This window comes from Peromyscus californicus, unplaced genomic scaffold (genome assembly GCF_007827085.1).
Source record: "Peromyscus californicus insignis strain IS unplaced genomic scaffold, ASM782708v3 Scaffold_10__1_contigs__length_136768540, whole genome shotgun sequence".
In the NCBI taxonomy this organism is placed as follows: domain Eukaryota; kingdom Metazoa; phylum Chordata; class Mammalia; order Rodentia; family Cricetidae; genus Peromyscus; species Peromyscus californicus.
Genome location: NW_026294391.1, coordinates 27,192,432 through 27,213,390, shown reverse-complemented (window position 1 = coordinate 27,213,390; position 20,959 = coordinate 27,192,432). Strand labels below are relative to the sequence as shown.

At 44.3% G+C, this 20,959-nt stretch overlaps 1 protein-coding gene across 4 annotated transcripts in view; it reads left to right on the top strand.

Annotated features, from left to right (window-relative positions):
• Nucleotides 1–4,362: 4,362 nt before the first annotated feature.
• The window catches only part of Ctps2 (CTP synthase 2), a 117,347-nt gene continuing 100,750 nt past the window's right edge, over nucleotides 4,363–20,959 (top strand). Inside the window, exons 1-7 of one of the 4 annotated variants that reach the window (XM_052719111.1) lie at nucleotides 4,777–4,936; nucleotides 5,620–5,648; nucleotides 9,862–10,066; nucleotides 10,612–10,782; nucleotides 14,337–14,437; nucleotides 20,552–20,668; nucleotides 20,788–20,871. In XM_052719111.1, coding sequence (XP_052575071.1) covers nucleotides 9,901–10,066; nucleotides 10,612–10,782; nucleotides 14,337–14,437; nucleotides 20,552–20,668; nucleotides 20,788–20,871 — 639 coding nt within the window. In that variant the 5' untranslated portion in view covers nucleotides 4,777–4,936; nucleotides 5,620–5,648; nucleotides 9,862–9,900. The other 3 variants (XM_052719196.1, XM_052719029.1, XM_052718939.1) reach the window with 3 other exon arrangements.

The window sequence follows — 20,959 nt, the reverse complement described above, 5'->3', positions numbered from 1 at the left end:
TACCACCAACATGTGCCTATTATAGATATGATAGGATAAAGAGTAACAACTTATTTAAAATGTTTTACATAGCTATGGATTTCTGTTTATTGATGCAAATTTGAAGTTAACTTTGTTATACTATATGTATATTTCTACTCTTGTTTAATGTATTATGTTTGTGCAGCTCATTTAAAATTGTAATATATAATTAAAAATACAGATTAATAATTAGTCATCTATGATAATCAAACTTATAGTCATGCTAGTTAAGTTTTCTAGTTATACATAGATATATTTCAGATAGATAGGTAATCGTCAAACACTTCAAAGACCTACAGAATATGGCATTTAAAATGTTTTAAAAACTTAGACTTTCCTGGACAATGAGATGTGTCTGCTCCTGCCAGCACCAATTTACTTCAAAGAGGAAGATGGGCGTCAAAGACACTCCATATGGAGTTTATCTTCTTCTTGGCAAACATAGCCATTTGGGCAAGAAACTGTTCTTGCCTGGAATGCTTGACCAAATGTTGTATCGACTGGACATGCAGGACCCATAGGAAGGTGACCACTGAACTTTGCAAGGTGATATGGTCCTTCAGGTTCCTGCTTCGCAGAGGAGACTGCCAGACATTCTACAGGACACAGAGAGAAGCGACTGGGAGACTCTAGGCCTGTGGGCTGAAGATGGATGCCCCAATGTTACAGAGGAAGTTTGGAAGACTGTCCAGGCAGGCAGCTATGTCTGTCATTTCCAGAATTTTGGGAGTTGCTTACAATGCTCTTCCTCTTTACTTAGGTAATATTATATCCTTCTGAGGTTTTTGATGTAGTTGAAGACTAGATAGTTATAATTTTCCTTGGTTATGATAAAAGATAAATTAGATATGAAACCTTAGACTCATAAGTATAGGATAGATAGAATATTTTCCTTAATTTTGCCAAATAAAAATAGATTAGATATTGTAACTATAATTCATGCTTGATAACTTTTCTATTATGTTAAAATTAAAACTTTCTGTTTTGTAAAGTGCTCTTTTTTTTTCGTTTTTTTTTTTTTTTTTGAGACAGGGTTTCTCTATGTAGCTTTGTGCCTTTCCTGGAAATCGATTTGGAGACCAGGCTGGCCTTGAACTCACAGAGATCCTCCTGCCTCTGCCTCCTGAGTGCTGGGATTAAAGGCGTGTGCCACCACCACCTGGCAACTTTCCGTTTTGATTAGACAGAAAAGGGGAAGTGCTGTGGGATATCTTTCTGTATGATGTGAATATGCTCTGATTGGTTGATAAATAAAATGCTGATTGGCCAGTAACCAGGCAAGAAGTATAGATGGGGTAAGCAGAGAGGAGAATTCTGGAAAGTGGAAGGCTGAGTCAGGAGTTGGCCAGCCAGACACAGAGGAAGAAAGATGACAAGACAGAAGTGAGAAAAGGTACCAAGCCATGTGGCTAAACATAAATAAGAATTATGGGTTAATTTAAGTGTAAGATCTAGTCAGTAATAAGCCTGAGCTAATGGCCAAGCAGTTATAATTAATATAAGCTTCTGAGTGATTATTTTATAAGCGGGCCATGGGGCTGTGAGGGCCTGCTGGGACCGGAGAAGCCTTCCTACTACATGTGCCACTCCTGTACCCTTAGGTTATTGTGCCATGCTGGTCCTTGTGGTTCATAGGTGTTATAGCTGAGTGAGACTGTTGGTGCTTCCTTCCTGGAAGCTTGCATGGCACCAGGAAAGCTAGTCTTCAGGGAGGAAGCTTTTAGGTCAGATCCAGCTCAGGGATTTCTGGGCCCTGTTTCTGAAGTTCATTGTGTCTTCTTCAAAAGGGATTTACTTCCAACTGTGAGAGGCAACCAAGGGCAACATCAATAGCTTATAATGTTTTGGGAGTCTCTTGGACAACCTGGACCAACAATTCAAAAGGGAGCTTCCCATGCCTGCTGTTGGAGTTTTTGTTAGATGGTCTATGGCTCTTGGAGGGAACATTATCAGCCCAGATGGAAAATTTTCACTTAAACTGTATAAGTATGGACAGACTTATATGTATTATATGTAATTTTAGGTAGATAATAATATGATGCTTTATGACTTTTGGAAGGTATCCTTGCTATTATTTTTATCTCCACCCTCCTTCTTCTGTATTTATCTCTCTCCTCTCATTTTTTCCATGGTTCCCTTGAAGGACATTTAGGTTATTTCCATGTCCTAGCTATTGTGAACAGTGGCAATATTTATTTTATTTTGCCTGTATTTCTGTGCACAGCATTCATGCCTGGTGCCTGCAGTGGCCTGAAGAAGGTGTAATATCCCCTGGAACTGGAGTTACAGACTGTTCTAGGCTGCCATGTGGATGCTGGGAGCTGTACCTGAGTCCTCTGGAAGAGCAGCCTGTTAACTGAGCCATCTCTCCAGCCTCTCATGTATTTATTTATTGTTGACACAGGCTTTCATGTAAGCCAGCCTTGCTTCTAGCTCACCGGATAGCTGAGGATGACTTTGAACTCCTTATACTCTTGTTTCTATCTCACAAATGCTGGGAATACAGGCCTGTACTACCACACTGGCTTTATGTGGTACTTGGGAATCAAACTCAGGATCTCGTGTATGCCAGGCAGGAACTCTCTACCAAGTGAGTTATAACCCCATACCCTTTTTTAATTTATTTTAATTTTTAAAAAATTTATTTATTTACTATGTATACAGTGTTCGGCCTGCATGTATGCCTGCAGGCCAGAAGAGGACAAGGTTGTGAGCCACCATGTGGTGCTGGGAATTGAACTCGGGACTTTGGGAAGAGCAGCCAGTGTTGTTAACCAGCCCTTATTTTAATGAGAGAGAGAGAGAGAGAGAGAGAGAGAGAGAGAGAGAGAGAGAGAGAGAGAGAGAGAGAGAGAGAGAGAGAGATTGAGATTAAGATTCTGTCACAGCGCCCATGAGTAAGTCAAAGGACATCTTGGGGGAGTTAGCTCTCTCCTTCCAACATGTAGGTTCTAGGAACTGAACTCAAGTCCTCAGGTTTGTATGGAAGTGTCAAATCACTGAGCCCTCTTACCCCTCCCCCATTTGTTTTATTTTTAGTTTTGTTTCTGTGTGTTGGTGTGTGCAGATGCCGGGTGCAAGTGCCATGAGGGGCTAGGGGAGTGGAATTCTTCTGGAGCTGGAGGTCCAGGTGGTTGTGAACTGCTTGTCTGATGTGGGTGCTGGGAACTGAATTTGAGTCTTCTGCAAGAGCAGTAAGTACTTTTAACCACTGAGTCATCTCTCTGGTCCTCTATATTTTAAAATTTGAGACAGGGTCTTGATATGTATCCCCAGCAGGACTGGAACTTGCTCTATATACCCAGCTGACTTTGAACTTGCCTTTCTCTGAGTCCCAAGTGCTGGGATGACCGATGTGAGCCCCCAAGCCTGGCTTTCCTTTGAAATCTTGACTTTCAGTATCACAGCCTCTGCTGCTAAACTCACCTGTGTTTTTGCTCTCTTCAGGCCCCTCTTCCTTTCTCTGCCAATAGGCTCTCGCTGACTTCAGTCTGTGTACTCTAGGACTCGACCTTTGGCCCTCCACCACAATTATATTCTTTAAAGAGGCTCCCACTTGTCCTACTTGACACCACCAGCAAACTGGTTTTAGCAGTCATCTATATTTATATATGTTATAACTGGACATCAGTGCACAATTGCCTTTCTAAACTCCACTAGGTCTTCAAGTAATATTTGTCTAAGTTGTGAGTCTTGTTTTATCCTGGTTATTCAAAAAATTTCATGATCATTTGGGAGGCAAGGGGAGGAGATTGCTTTAAGTTTGAGACCATCCTGGCCTTCTACACATAGAGCTCCAGGTCAGCCAGGGTGACATAGTGGACCTCTTTTCTATTCCTAAGGTCTCACATAACCCAGGCTGGCCTCGAATTTACTAAGTACCCAAGGAGGATCTTGAACTTATGATCCTCTCGTTTCTATTTTCCATTGCTGCGATTATAGATATGTGCCATCGTGGCAGATTGATGCTGTGTGTTGAAGATACGATATGTGATCTTGTGTTTGCTAGGCAAGCACTCTACCAAATTAGCTACATCTCCAGCCCTAGCCTGTCTCAAAAACCAAAAGAGAAACTAGCCAACAAAACTCCAAAGGAACAACAAAAACAACCAAAGAAACAACTTTCACGGGTTCCCTAAAATTTCAGCTCCCTTCAAATCTGTGTCTAGTTAGTTCCTTTCTTCTTCAGTTGTTTTCTCCCTTTCTTCACCTGAAACAACCTCTGGTGTCCTTTGCCACACTTATCTTTTACACACTCCCCCACCGTCACTTTGGAAGCCTTCTCTCCCACTTTCCTCTGCTCCTCCTCTCTCCCTAACTTCGTGCTAAGGAAGTTACCAATGGACGTGTAGATGGGCGGTGAGCCCCTAGGCAGGAATTCTGCTTTGTTTTTCTCCGTTCTCAGCTTTTGGCTCCTGGACTCCTCTGTGGTGGGACGCTCTAGCATTTGTGGTGAGTGAAGTTGGCGGGAGAGCTCGGGGCTCTGCCGGCCAGGTTCTGAGCTGTCCAGAAGTCTTAGTGGTTGGGCTGAAGCTAGCTCACCACAGGAGGGAGGGAGGGGCAGGCCCAAGCTGAGCGTGGCCTGGGGCCAAGGGCGACTAGAGCAGAGGGTGATGGGAGTTGCCTGTGCCGTAGGAAACACTTTTTAGGCGCCTGTTTTGTACTATCGCTGGAACCCACCGCTGCAACACCCCCAATTTCACAACCAGCGTGAGTCAGCTCAGCCGGCTGCAGGACCGCGAGGGGAAGGTGGGTGAGGAGGGCTTCTCAGTTCCTGGGGCGGGCAGGACCCAGTGGTGACTAGAGCACCCTAGATGAGGTCCCTGCTCCCGCAGGACAGGTGAGCGCCAGGCCCAGCTGGCCGCTGGGTGGAGCTGCTTGAGCCACACTCCACGGCGTCCTCGCCGACACACAGGTAACTCCCTTCTTGGGCCTCCCCCGAAACCCCTCGGGCCTCGGTGCCCAGACCACCATATTTCCCCTGGGGCCATTTCGGCCCTGCCGGGAGCATACTTGGGGCCTGGATGCTTTTGTCCCCTTCCCGCTGGTGCCCACGCCCGGCCCACAGCCATTCGCTTCTCGCACATAGTGCTCGAAAACCTTGGCGATCGAGCAGGCCTTTGGGACTGGGGGACGCCCACTTGCGCCCAGTGCCGCGGTCGCCTGTCCCCTGGCAGTAGCTGGTGACTTGGGGTCCAAATCGGCGCGTCCCTGGGGTGTGTCCCTCCTCACAGGATTCTGCACCCCCAATCCCTACTTCTCCCTGCTTTGTGGATCCCCGAGATGGCGTTGGCGGAAGCGAAACCGCCAGCAGGGATGATTCGGGTTTGAGTAGGCTTTCTCTATCAGCTCACAGGTTAAACAACAACCCCTTTAGCTGGCCTCAGCATACTGAGCCCTACCGCCTGGGGGGGAGGCCGACTTGTACTTTATGCCCAAGAAATTTTCCACTTCACCTCAGGTCTGTGGGATTTAACTAGACTTAGCCGTTTCCACCAACCCACAAAGGTCCTTAGTACCCCCTTTCTAGTCAGTTCATTTCCCTACCCACCCCCTTGCACTGTTTTGATGATCATCGTCTTGGCTTACTTTTGCCAGTCACAAACGTCGTAAAACGGGCTTATCCAGTAAGTACTTTTTTGTGTCTGATTTACATTACTTTAAAAATGAACATCATTAGAAAGATGTCTCTTGGTGTTTCTGTTGCTGTAGGCCTGCACAGTGGAATGGAACCACTGGTCATGTGTAGCAAGTTGGAAATGAGATGTGCTTTACTAATGTGCTTGTTTTCCCCCAAGGCTTAGTACAAAGCTGACATGTAGCTCACAAGTAAATTGTTGCATCCATTACAGCGTTTCTCTTTTCTTTAAGACAGGCTCTTATATAGATCGAGTTGGCCTCAGACTCATCCTCCAGCCTCCACACCCCAAGTGCTTGGGTTACAGGCCTGCACCAGCACTCTGAACAAATGATTATAATTTTGAACTCATTAGGTTAAAAAAATATTATAAGACTTCTGGGAGGTGACTCCTAGCACTCCTACTCATGAGTCTGACGCAGGAGGACAGTGAGGTGGAGGCTAGCCTGGACTACAGAGTGAGATTCTCCCATCTCAAAAATCTAACAACAACGACATTATTAAGGGATGGGAGTGTGGCTGAGGCAGTAGGATACTTGTCTATAGTTTGTAGGAAATCCTGGGTTTGATTATAGCACTATGTAAACCAGGGATGGTGGTCGTCCATGGCTATATTTTGAGTTCAAGGCCAGACTAGGCTACCAAAAATGGAAAAGCTATATTTATTGTTAATGGCATCTTTGTTCCTCTTTTTTTTTCTGAGACAGGGTTTCTCTGTGTAGCTTTGGAGCTTGTCCTGGAACTTGCTCTATAGCCCAGGCTGGCCTTGAATTCACAGAGCTCCGCCTGCCTCTGCCTCCTGGGAGCTGAGATTATAGGTGTGTGCCACCACGGCCCGGCTCCTCTTACTTTGTTTTAATTAAAATATTTATTACATTATTTGTGGTGTGTGTATGTGTGTGTGTGTGTGTGTGTGTGTGTGTGTGTGTATGTGTGTGTGTGCGCGCGCGTGTGCGCACAAATGTGGATGTTCCTCCTATAGTCTTAAATTTTTTTCCCAAACTTATTTGCTCAGGAAAGGTAGAAAGGATTAGGATAGGTATGTAACTCAGTAGGTAGGATACTTGCCTAGCATACACACGAAGCCCTGTGGTCAGTCCCCAGCACTGCATAAAACCATAAAAACCAGGTGTGGGGCTAGCAAAATGGCTCAAGCTAGTTAAAAGTGCTTTCGAAGCAAGCCTTGAGGACCTGATTTCAATTCCCAGAACTCATGTAAAAAAGCTGAATGCAGCTGGGCCTGGAGCTCAGTGGCAGAATGCTTGCCTAGTATGTGTGAGACCTTCCATTCAATCCTCAGGACTGAAAAAAATCTGCAAAACTAAATCTGTGATAATATTTTTTTGCTGAGTGTGGTGGCATAGATCATGCCTCAAAACAAAGTGAAAGGTGAGAAGTAACTTCTGAAAGTTGTCCTCTGGTCTCACTGTGTAGGACTTTCAGAGCTTTCGAAAACATGAGGATGTGAGTTTGATCCCCAGAACCCATATAAAAAGTCTGAGCATAGTGATATATGTTTGTAACTGCAGTTCTGGGGAGATGGAGATACGCAGATCTCCGGGGCTCCCTGGCCAGCCAGCTTAGCCTAATAGGTGAGCTCTAGGCCAGCGAGAGACCCATGCCTCAAAGGAAGACACATTGGAAGTTGTCCCCTGCTCTTGATCTGCATCCCCACAGACAGGAATACGTGAGTGTGCACACAGAAGCACATGCAAAAAAAAGCGGGGGGAGATGGTGTTTTTTTTTTCTTTCTGAGACAGGGTTTCTCTGTAACTTTGAAGCCTGTCCTGGAACTTGCTTTGTAGCCCAGGCTGGCCTCGAACTCATGGAGATCCACCTGTCTCTGTCTCCCGAGTGCTGGGATTAAAGGCCTGCACCACCACTGCCCAGCATGGGATATGGTGTTTTTAATATATAGGAAACTAGCAGTTGTCTACAATTCACTCACCTAAATATACTAGCAGGGTGGTTTGTTTTTGACAAATTGGGAAATGGACAATTAAGATTTTCTTATTTTTTTGTTTTTTATTTGTTTGTTTGTTTGTTTCAAGACAGGGTTTCTCTGGGTAACAGTTTTGGCTGTCCTGGAACTCACTCTGTAGACCAGGCTGGTCTTGAATTCACAGAGATCCATCTGACTCTGCCTCCCATGTGCTGATATTCAAGATTTTCTTCTTAACTTGAAAAAGGATAGATGAGACGGACACTGTTATATTAACTTTATGTATCACCCCCCACCCATGCAACGAAGTTATTTCTTTTTAGACAGTCTTGTGTAGTTCATGCTAGCCTTGAACTCCTGATCCTCCTGCCTCAACCGACCAAGTGCTGGGATTACAGGCATGCATCCTGCCTATCTAGGATGAGAGCTCATTTCTTTTTTAGGGTCAAATAATATTCCAAACTATTGATACTTTTATTCCACTTTCCAGATAATAAAACAGGCTAAGAAAGTGTAATTGCCTTGCCTACATACAGTTTGCACAGCTTGGAAACATTTTCCAGTGCTTCTAAATCTTAGGGAAGTGTAGTTTGTCATGACAAAGCTAGGTACAGGTCAGAGTTGGAGTGGATGGAAAGTCAAGGGAACGAAGGCAGCTGCTTTCCTTGTAGGAAATAGCCTTAGCTTTCTTTCTTGTGGCAGGAATAAAAGCCACAAAATCAAGGGAGAGTAGTAGTTGGCAAATATGAATAAAAGTATAAGAGAGCTGGAGAGGTGGCTTAGTAGTTAAGAACACTGGCTGCTCTTCCAGAGCACATAGGTTCAGTTCCCAGCACCCACATGGCAGCTCACAACTGTCTGTAACTCCAATTCCAGGCATCGGCAGGCACCAGACATGCACTTGGTGTATAGATATACATGTAGATGGAATAACCATATGTGAAAAATAATAATTTTAAAGAGAAACAAAAGTGTAATCATACATGTGTATGAAAATGTCACAACAAAACCCATTACTTTGTATGAAAACTGAAAAAGATAGAGCCTACAAAGTAATACTTTGTCTGCAATCCCAGAATGTGGGAAGTGGAAGCAGGAAGCTTAGGAGATCAAGGCCAGCCTTAGCTACACAGGGAATTGGAGGCCAGCTTGGGCTACAGGAGACCATGTCCTGAAAGCAGCAGGAGGAGGAGCAGCGGCAGGCAGCAAGGCCACGCGCCCCACCCCAGCAGCACCGAACTGGAGGCGGTGGTGTGCATTTGTAATTCCAGCCCTCAGGAAGCTGATACAGGGGGATCACGAGTTCCAGGATAGTTTAAGAGAGATAGGGAAGCCCTTTCTCAAAGCAAAATCAAAACCCCCAAAACTTGTTTCAATAGTTTTGAGCATTTAAAATGTTATGTGCTTTTGGAATTATCGTTTGATATGCTCTCTACTGACTTGAGAGAATGTTTCTATTCTGTGACCCTTTAATTTCTTTTTCTTAGGATTTTTTTTTTTTTTTTTACTTTATATGAGACACTGTCCCAATGTTGGCCTAGTGTCTCAGGAATCCTCCTGCTTCAGTCTTCTGAGATTACAGGTTAGGTGTAATCTACCATACTTGCCTTGGACTCTCGTTTACTTGTATACTTTTTGGTTTTGTTTCAGGCAGGGTCTTGCTATGTAGCCCTGGCCTGGTACTCCCTGTGTAGCCGTGTTAACCTCAAACTCGTGGCAGTCCTGCCTTGGCCTCTTGAGTTAGTTAGTTTGTTTCTTTTTTCCTTCGAGGCAGGGTCTCACTGTGTAGCCATGACTGGCCTGGGACTTGCTCTGTAGACCAGGCTGGCTTTGCGTTTAGGGAGATCTGTCTTTGCCTCCCGAGTGCTGGGACTAAAAGAGTGAGCCAACATACTAGCTAGCTTTACGTTGTTGTTGAGACTGGGTCCTACTCTGTAGCACAGTCTGGCTTGGAACTCATTTTGTAGCCTGGGCTGTGTTTGAACTCAGAACTGTCTTCCTGCCTCAGTCTCCTGAGTACTGGGATCATAGGCATTGGCTACCTTACCCATTTTTTTTTCAGATCTGATACTTTTTTTGTTTGTTTGTTTTTCGAGACAGGGTTTCTCTGTGTGTAGCCCTGGCTGTCCTGGAACTCATTCTGTAGATCAGGCTAGCCTAGAACTCACAGGGATCCTCCTGTCTCTGCCTCCTAAGTGCTGAGATTAAAGAGCCACCATCTCCTGGCTCAAATCTGATTCTTAATTTGGTTGTTTCTCAGATTTCATCTGGGTATTGGCAGCCACCCACTCACTCGCCAATGAAGTATATCCTGGTTACTGGTGGAGTCATCTCAGGCATTGGTAAAGGGATCATCGCCAGCAGCATTGGCACCATTCTCAAGTCATGTGGTCTCCGAGTTACTGCCATCAAAATTGACCCCTATATTAACATCGATGCCGGGACTTTCTCACCTTATGAACATGGTAGGAAAAGGAATCTTTTCCTTTTAAAGTGCTAAAGTAATTTGCAGTGGTTTCTTGTATGTGTTTAAATTTTTATTTATGTGCATATGTGTCTGTATATGCCATGTGTATACAGGTGCCTACAGAGGCTGGAAGAGAAGGGTCCCCTGGAGCTGGACTTACAGGTGGATGTGAGCTACCTGCCAAGGGTGCTCTGGGACCTGAACTCTGGTTCTCTGCAAGAGCAACAAATCCTCTTAACTGCTGAGCCATCTCTCCATTCTCTTGTCTTGTGTTTTGGGTGATTTCTCTAGTATAGGCTTCCAGAAGTAGACTTGCTGGATCATACCTTAGAAATGTTCGAAAGTTCTTAAGGCTATTGATTCATTCAATTTGAAAAATAAGGGTGTTTCCCAAACTCTTGATACATAATGTGTGTGTGTGCACATGCATGTACAAGTGCAGTGTCACAAGTTCTGGGATTATAGGTATGAGTTTCCTTGCCTGACTGAAAAATAATCTGTTGGAAGTAAGTTTTTAATTTCTACATTGCCTATTGATCATAGGTGAAGTGTTTGTTTTAAACGATGGTGGAGAAGTTGATTTGGACCTTGGAAATTATGAAAGATTCTTGGACATTAATCTTTATAAAGACAACAACATCACCACTGGGAAGATATTTCAGCATGTGATCAATAAAGAGAGGCGCGGTGATTACCTGGGGAAGACTGTTCAAGGTATTTTACTGCATAACATTATGGACCCTGTATGCTAAGCGTCATTCAGAGGACACTGTATATTTAACAGAAATGAGAAGGTTGTGGGCCCTAAAATCTCTGCTTTCTTTTCTTTTTCACTCAGAAATGTAAAGATTGCTGCCCTCCAATGTTCCTGAATATATCTTCATCAGTTTTGTTATTAGATAATATTTTTAATTTTTTTTCAAGACAGGGTTTCTCTGTGTAACAGCCCTGGCTGTTATAGAACTCACTCTGTAGACCAGATCTCATAGAGATTCACCTGCCTCTGCCTCTCGAGTGCTGGGATTAAAGGTGTGCACCACGGGGCTGGAGAGATGGCTCAGAGGTTAAGAGCACTGGCTGTTCTTCCAGAGGTCCTGAGTTCAATTCCCAGCAACCACATGGTGGCTCATAACCATCCGTAAAGAGATCTGGTGCCCTCTTCTGGCCTGCAAGCCTACATCTAGGCAGAATACTGTATACATAATAAATAAATAAATCTTTAAAAAAAAAAAAAAGAACACTAAGGTCTCTGAACTACTGAGCCTTCTCTCCAGCCCCAAGGGACTCCTGATTGGGGGCTGGAGAGATGGCTCAGAGGTTAAGAACACTGGCTGTTCTTCCAGAGGTCCTGAGTTCAATTCCCAGCACCCACATGGTGGCTCACTACCATCTGTAATGAGATCTGGCTCCCTCTTCTGGCCTGCAGGGATACATGCAGACAGAACATTGTATATATAATAAATAAATAAATCTTAAAAAAAAAAAAAACGTGTGCACCACCACCACTTGGCAGATAATATTTTTAATTTTAATTTTCTTTTTTTGAGACAGGGTCTCATGTAGCCCAGGCTGGCCTTTAACTTGCTATGTAGCCAGGAATGACCTTGAATGTGATGATCCTCCAGCCTCCACCTCTTTAAGTGCTGGGATTATAGGAATGTACTACCACAGCAGTTTATGTAGTGTTATGGATCAGACCCAGTACTTTGTGCAGGCTAGGCAAGGACTCTAACTGAGCTATATCCCCAGGTCCTGATTTTATTTATTTTTTTGTTGGTTTAGAGACAGAGTCTCCTGTGTATAGATCTGGCTTGCTTGAAACTTGCTATGTAGACCAGGCTGGCTTTGAACCTACAGAGATCCACCTACCTCTGTGTATTAGTCTCCTTCCTTCCTTCCTTCCTTCCTTCCTTCCTTCCTTCCTTCCTTCCTTCCTTCCTTCCTTTCTTTCTTTCTTTCATTTTATTCTTTAAATAATATAGATTCTTCCTGACCAAATGGAAGATTTCTAAAAAATGATGTATTTATTTTTATTTTTCTGTATTGGTGTTTTGCCTGCATGTGTGTCTGTGTGACTGTGTGAGGGTGTTGGAACCTCTGGAACTAGAATTACAGACAGTGATAAGTTGCCATGTGGGTGCTGGGAATTGAACTCAGGTCCTTTAGAAGAAGAGCTGGTGTTCTTAACTGCTTAGCTATCTCTCCAGCCCCCATGAGTCACTTTTCTATTGCTGTGATAAAACACTGACGAAGGCACCTTATAGAATAGCTCATTTGGGCTTATGGTTCCAGGGGGATAAGAGTCCATTGCCATCACGTGGGATGGGGGACACATAGCAGCAGGTAGGCATGGCTGCTGGACTAGCAAGCTGAGAGCTCACACCTTGAACAACAAGCAAGAAGCACAGAGAGCATAGGGAATGGTGTGAGGCTTTTAAACTCTCAAAGCTCACTTCCAGTGACATGCTTCCTCCAACAAGGCTACACTTCTTAAGTACCACCAACTAGGGACTGTGTATTCAAATGCCTAAGAGAAAATTTCATTCAAATCAGCACACTCTGTTTTTCTGAGTGCTGGGATTAAAGGTGTGCGCCACCACTGCCCAGCTTTTTTTTTTTTAAAGACAGTGTCTCATACAGTAGTATGGACTGGACTGGACTGGAACTTACTTTGGCTGGCTTTAAACTCATGGCAATCATTTTGCCTCAGTCTCCTGAGTGCTGGCTTATACGTGGTCTTGTTGCTGTTATTTTATTACATTTATTTTTATTTTGTATGTATATGCGTATGTGTCTTTGTGGATGCTTGCATGCCATAGTGCACATGTGGAAGTCAGAGGACAGTTGCAGGAGGAGTTGCTTCTCTTATTCCATCAAGTGGGGTCTGGGAATTGAACTCTGGTCTTCAGGCTTATTGGCAATCACCCTTACCTACTATGTCATCTCATCAATAATTATTATTGTTTTAAACTATTAAGTTCATGAACTGCATGCACACTTGTAATCCCAGCATTTGAGAGGTGGAGACAGAAAGAGTAGGTGTTCAAAGTCATCTTTACCTACAGAGCAGGTTGTAGGCCAGCTTGAGCTATATGAGCCCTTGCCTCAAAAAGAAAACCATCGGGGGCTGGAGAGATTATTAAGAGCACTTGTTCTAGCAGAGAACCCTAGTTTGGTTCCCAGCACCCAGAGGGTGAATAACAACTGTGTATCTCCAGTTCCAGGGGATCCAATGTCCTCCTCTATCTTCTGAAGGCACCAGGCATGATGGATATACATGTATGCAAGCAAAACAGCCATACACATAAAATAAGTAAAATTAAAAAAGAAAACCAATTTATGGTATTTTTGGCTGGGCATGGTGGTGCAGAATGATAAAGAATGTACAGCCTGGTGTATGTAGCAAATTTCAGGCCACTCATGACTACACAGGGAGACCCTGTTTCAAAAACAAACCAAAACAAAATAAAAAAAAACAAGTTTTTTTTAATGATAATTTATTACAGAAGCCATATAGAAAACTAAAATAATACCCAGATGGATTTTGATATCTCTGTGTTAGAACCCTGGTGAGTGGGGTGGGCTTTACCCTTGAATTGGACCTCTCTGCTGGCTGCTATTATCCCCAGGGTACTTACCCTGTACAGCTGCTGGTTGTTCTTCCCATGAATTCTAGCATCTGGCTTACCCAGAAGCCTTCCTTGCCCAGTTTTCAGATGACATGGTAGGTGGTTCCTAAGTTTTTTTTTTAATTACATATATATGTGTGTGTGTGTGTGTGTGTGTGTGTGTGTGTGTGTGTGTGTGTGTGTGTGTATGTATGTGTACATGTATGCCACGTGTGTGTGAGTGCCCTTGGAAGCCAGAATAGGGTGTTGGAATCCCTGGAGCTAGAATTACAGGCAGTTATAAGCTTCTGGATGTTGGTGCTAGCAAGTGAACTCAGGTTCTCTGGAAAAGCAGCAAGCACTCCTAACTGCTCAGCCACCTCTCCAGACTGGTAAGTTTTCTCGTCCACATCAGTGATAACACTTCTTTCTGCTTCTTGTTCTCGGCATCTGGTCTGCTTCAAGAGCAACAGCCTATCATGGCAATGACTAGCCTTAAATTCCTCAGTCCATACTGGTTCCAGCGATGGAGACAATAGCATAAGATCTCCAGCTGGTCTCATTTGCCTGCTTGCTTTCACATCATATGGGAGGTCCATATGCTTCTTTTCTCATGAACATGAAATAACCTGCTATGTTGTTTATTCCTTCTTTCTGCAGTTGTCCCTCATATTACTGATGCTATCCAGGAGTGGGTCATGAATCAAGCCAAGGTGTCCGTGGACATTAATAAGGAAGATCCCCAGATATGCGTTATTGAGGCAAGCATGGAACTTTTCTTCATAAGCTACTGCCTGCTGGGTCTTTAAGCATCCAGTTTTCATTTACTCTCCCCTCCTGGGTATTGTGAACTAGGCTGTGGGCTGGGGTTCCAGCAGGGAACAACAGAGATGGTCAAAGTCAGTTATTGAACAGATAATCACACTTTCTTTTGGGGTGAGGATGCAGTGGTCTGTGTGTGCAGACAGGTGAGTAATATAGTCAGTGTTGGGGTTGGAGCCTGGAATGGACAGTTTCTTCTGTCCCTGAGGAGCCTATAGACCCACTGTCCATAACAATGTAGTGTATTCTTTTATTTATTTGACAACAGAATCTTTGGTAGCCCAGGCTGGCCTTGAACTTGATATATGGCCAATAAAGCCTTTGAACTACTGATCCTAGCCAAGTGCTGGGATTACAGGCAGGTGCCATTCTTCCTGGTTTATGTCATGCTGGGCATGGGATCCAGGGCTTCATGTGTGCTAGGCATGTATGCTACCAACTGAGCTTCATTCCTATCCCGGAATGTGTTTTAATTTCTAGTATGAGAGAAATATTCGCAAAGTGCTGTGAAAAGTAGAGATTGGGTTGGGAAAGTCAGGTGGTGGAGGTGGGGCTTGACATCAACCATTTCGAGAAAGCAGCATTTGAACTTGCCGACTTGTTGACTGCCTTGACTTTTCTTTCACTCCCGTATGTCTATATAATGTAGTGTTTTATACAAACTCTTTTCTACCTGGGTGTTTCTACCTTCCCGGTTTATACCAAGGAAGTACTTCCTCTTAAAAATGAAAGTGTGTGTGTGTGTGTGTGTGTGTGTGTGTGTGTGTGTGTGTGTATGTGTGTATGTGTCCCAGTGCTCATGTGGAGGTCAGAGGATAACCTTGAGTGCGGGTCCTCAGTTTCTACTTCTACCTTGTTTGAGACTGCTTTGTATACCAGGCTAGCTGGCCTGTGAGCTTCTGATGATCCTCCTGCCTCCACATCCCATATCTTGGTAGGCCCACAATACAATTACAGACACTTGTGCTACTATGTGTGGTTTTCATGTGGGCTCTGGGGTCTGAACTCAGGTTGTCAAGGCTTGCACAATAAGTATTTAACCACTGAGCCATCTCCTTAGCCCCAGGGTTTCCTTTAAAAAATTTTTTTTTTTTTTTTTGGTTTTCAAGACAGGGTTTCTCTGTGTAGTTTTGCGCCTTTCCTGGAACTCACTTTGTAGACCAGGCTGGCCTCGAACTCACAGAGATCCACTTGCCTCTGCCTCCCGAGTGCTGGGATTAAAGGCATGCGCCACCACCACCCGGTTTAAAAAGTATTTTTAAAAGACAGTCTCATATACCCCTGACCTCAAACTCCACTATGTAGCCAAGAATGACCTTGAATTTCTGAACCTTCTGCCTGTACCTTCCATGTGCTGGGATTACAGGCATGCATCACCATATCCAGTTTGATGAGGTACTGGGGTTGGACTCAGGGCTTCAGACCCTGCCAACTGAGCTGCATCCTTAGTCCCCTTTCTAAATTTTTTGTTATTATTTTGTGAATCAGTGGGTTTATCGGTCCTGCTTAGAAAGCACAGGTGAGTTAAAAAAAAAAAAGCCAGGCATAGTACACACACCTTTAATCTCAGCACTCAGGAGGCGGAGGCTGGCAGATCTCTGTGAGTTCGGGGCCATCGTGATCTATGATAGAGAGTTTCAGGCCAGCCAGGGCTATATGGTAAGACTCTGTCTAAAAAGCAATAACAGCACAAAGCACAGGTGAGGGATTACTTAAAGAAGGCTGGATGACATCAAAACCTTCCCACCTAGTAATGGGAGATGACCTCATGGAAGCTGGTCATGGAGTCCTCCCTTGCAGTTAATTTTTCACTTCTTTTTTTTGTGTCCAACACCATACATAGTACCAGACACTAATGTATGTTTCTTAAACATTTATGCTTACGATCAAGTTTTTTGTTTGTGTTTGATGTTTTTGAGGCAAGGTTTCACCCTATAGTCCAGGCTAGCCCGGGATTCATTATGTAGCCCACGCTGGCCTATAACTCCCAGCAGTCCTTGTGCCTCAGCTTCCCAAGTGCTAGAATTATGGTATATGGTAGTATGCTACCACTTCTGACTGTGTAATAGTTTAACTTGTAAGTTGGATATAGTACAAGATTGAGAATAACAAAATAGAACAATTATAACAATAAATTATAATGCAGGTTATTTAAAGCTTATGGATTATCTATTCTGGAGTTTTAAGTTTAATAAATACAAACTTATAGTAAGAAAGGACTATCTCAAGGGTTCTGAACACACTGGTAATAGGAGAGAGTAAAGGGAATTTCCAAATGGGTTGGGAGGCTGCAGTGCCACATTAGACCACATGAGGGCAGGAACGGATAAGATTGAAAGTCTTAGTCACCTTTCCTCATGTTCCATTGACAACTATAGGATCCCTGTTGAAAAGCACAAGAGCAAGCTGTACTCCAGAGACTGGGGAAGGAGTTTGAAGCTAGCCTGGGTTACATATGGAGCCCCAGTCCAGTCATAGCTACGGAGTCAGACCCTGTCACAAAACTCGCCCCTCCCCAAGCACATTAACAAGCTGGGTGGTGGTGGTGGTGGTGGTGGTGGTGGTGGTGGTGGTGGTGGTGGTGGTGGTGGTGCACGCCTTTAATCCCAGGACTCAGGAGTACTCAGGGGGCAGAGGCAGGTGGTTGGTTCTCTGTGAGTTTGAGGCCAGCTTGAGCTACAGAGCAAGTTCCAGGACATCTAGGGCTACACAAAGAAACCCTGTCTCAAAAACAAAACAAAACAAAAAAACACTCTAACAAACAAAAAATAAAAACAGAAGGGGGCTGGGGCAGTAGAGCACTTGTTTAACATATGTGAGACCATGGATTATGTCCCCAGCAACACAAAAATGCAAAGGACAAAATCCTCTAAGACATTCCCATAAGGTTTGGTTTAAGTACAGACTCCCCCCCCCCCCCAAAGGAACATGCTGTTTATCCTTGGCTGGCCTGGAAATGGTACATTGACCTTGAACTCACAGAGATCCACCTGTCTCCTCAGCTTCTATCCTGAGCACTGAGATTAAAAGTGATAGACTCCATGCCTGGTCTGGCTTTTAAATTTGACTTATTTTTTGTGTGCTTCTGTGGTGTATGTGTGTACACATGTGCATACACGTGTGCATATGTATTCCAATACCCGTGGAAGCCAGGGGTGAACATTGGTTATCTTCCTCAGTTGCCCACCACCTTATTGTGTGAGACAGGGTCTCACAGAACCTGTAGCTCATTGATCTGGCTAGACTTGCTGCTGCAAGCTCCAGGGTTCTGCCTGTCTCCACCCCCACCTTCTGGGGTGGGGTTACAGACACTCACTGCTGTGCACAGCTTTTTACATTCTCTGAATCGGACTCAAGTCCTCACGCTTGCCTGGCAGTCAAGTTATTGACTGAGCCACTGACCCTGTTTGCATTTATTGAGACAGTGTTTCTCCATGTACTTCAAGCTAACCTTGAAGTTGGTATGTAATCCAGGTTGGCTTTGAATTTACAGCAATTTTCCAGCCTCATTCAGCCTCCTAAGCATTGCTGAGATTACATACAGATGTCTTCCTCCTCCTCCTCTTCCTCCTGCTGCTGCTTCTGCCGCCGCAGTGACTGCCTCTTCTTCCTCCTCCTTCTCTTGTCCCTCCTCTCCTCTCCTCCTCCTCCTCCCTCCCTCCCTCCCTCCCTCCCTCCCTCCCTCCCTCCCTTCCTCTTCTTTCTTGACATAGTTTTCCTGTGTAACTACTCTGGCTGTCCTGGAACTCACTTGGTAGCCCAGGCTGGCCTCGAACTCACAGAGATCCGCCTGGCTCTGCCTCCCGAGTGCTGGGATTAAAGGCGTGCGCCACCACCGCCCAGCATCACTATTTCAATCAATTGAACCACCCAAGCAGAAACAGGTGGCCATCAACCTTTCTCATGACAGGATTTGAGTATTTTCTTCCAGCTAGGACCATTGGTAGAAATAGTCTTACCTTTCTCTTCTGTAGTCCCTGTTTTGGATAATTCTTTTCATTACATTCATTGTTTTATTGTGAATTTTTCTTTTATATTTATTTACTGTGTGTGTATGTGTGCACGTACATGTGTCACAGTGTGCATGCCAGGGTATGCCTGTGTAGGTCAGAGGAGAAGTTGGGAGAGTAAGTTTTCTTTACCCTGTAAGGTCCCAGGGATTGAACTCAGGTCGTCAGGCTTGGTGGCAAGTGCCTTTACCCACTGAGGCATCTTTCCAGCCCTTGGAACTTTCTACCTGCCTATGAGTTCTGTGTCCCTGTCTCTCTCCTTTTTTGATTATTTTAAAATTTACTTTATATTTTAAAGTTTTATTTTTATGTGCATGGGTGGTTTCCCTGTATGTATGTCTATGTACCATGCCTATGTACATGGTACATTCTCCAGGGACAGAAGAGAGTAACCTCTAGGACTGGAGTTACAGACAATTGTCAGCTGCCATGTGGGTGCTGCGAGTTGAACCCAGGTCCTCCGGAAAAGCAGCCAGTTCTTTTAATCACCGAGCCATCTCTCTATCCTCTCTGTCTCTTCTTTGAGACTGAGTCTCGCTATAGCCCAAGCTGGCCTAGAACTCACTATTTAGCCCAGGCAGGCCCCAGACTCAAGACAGTCCTTCTGCCTCACCTTCTTTTTGTCACCATGCCTGGATTTTTTTTTTTTTTTTTTGAGATCGGATATATGTACTCTAGGCTAGTCTTGAACTTGTGATTGTTGTACCCACATCATGAGACCCCAAGCAAGACCACCATACAGCCGATATCCAAGGCAAAATACACAGGGGTTTATTGATAACTAGCAAGCCCGGATTTGGTCCATGTCCAACACTTGATACAGCGGGTGGAGGAGGACGGCCCTGAGCTCTCAGGGTGAGGGGTTTTTAAAGGGAAAAATCGCAAGCAGGGTGGTACAAGCCTTTGCATCATATGATTGGATAAGGGTGTGTAAACTTTGAATTTACTGGTTAGGGGTTACAGTTATCATTTTAGGGCAGGTCTAGACAAGTCCCAGGCTTTGTCCTTGAGCTGCCATGGAGGCTGGCTGGCCTAGCACATACTGACTGTGGGGGCTGACTCAGTGGCCCAGGCTCTGTCCTTGACTCTCGCACATAGCTCTAAGTTGGTGGGGGGTCCCAGACAGTAAACAACTGGCTGAACCTTGAACGGTCAGAGTACATGCAGATAGGGAGCTATTGCAAGAACTATGTTTTTTTGTTCGTGGCCTTCCCAGAAACTGCTTGCTCAATTCTCAGGAAACTGAAATTGAGACCTGATCTCTGAGAGAAGACTGAGCAGCCTGTTATGGCATCTGCTTGGTCCTTTCATACTCCTGCCTCAGTTTCCCCAGTGCTGGGATTACAGATGTGTCTTACCAGACCAGGATTTTTTATTAATAGTTTTATTGAAGTTTAATATCATAAAATTTCATTCATTTTAAGTGTATAATTTAATGATTTTTAACATTTATAGACTTCTGTTCTTGTGAAAGCATTAAACTTCAGTTCTTATCCTCAGTCTATTAGAATTATGTCTAAAGCTAGGGATGGTGGTGCACACCTTTAAAACCAGCTCTCAGGAGGCAGAGGCAGGCAGAGCTCTGAGGTACAGGCCAGCCTGGTCTACAGAGCGAAGAGTTCCAGGATAGCCAGAGCTATGCAAAGAAATCCTGTCTTGAAAAATAAAAATAAAACAAAACAAAATTATTTCTAAATCAGGTGTGGTGGCTCATGTTACATGTTCAAGGCCAGCCTGGGCTATGTAGAAGTCCAGGCCACCCTGGGCTACAGTATGAAACTCTCCCCAAAAGTAATTAATTACTTAATTTAGCTGGCCATTGTGGTACATGCCTTTAATTCCAGTACTTGGGAGGCAGAGGTAGGCAGATATCTGACTTCGGAACTATTCTGGTCTATATAGGGAGTTCCAGGTCAGCCAGGACTATATAGTCAGACCCCATCTCAAAAGAAAATTAACTTAAAAAGCAAGACAGTTTCATTGGTTTGTGGGCTGTGGAAGATGTTTGGTCATTTGTGCCTTATTTTTGCTTTCCACCCTCAGCTGGGAGGCACTATTGGAGACATCGAAGGAATGGCATTTGTGGAAGCATTCCGACAGTTCCAGTTTAAAGCAAAAAAAGAGAATTTCTGTAATATTCATGTCAGCCTTGTACCACAGGTGGGCTTTTCCGCATAAGTATGTGACTAGTGACTTTGATTAGTTTTGCACTGATATTTTAGGTGACCTCCATTTGAAGTTCAAGAGCCATAAATTGTCCATTTGTTCTTTCTTTTTAGCCCAGTGCGACTGGAGAACAAAAAACCAAACCCACACAGAACAGTGTCCGTTCATTGAGGGGCTTGGGTTTGTCTCCAGATCTGGTGAGTTAAACACAGTGGGTAAGTTTGTCTCTAAGGTCTTTTGGAGTAGGACCTGCATTTCACAGGCTAGAACACCCGCTAAGAATGG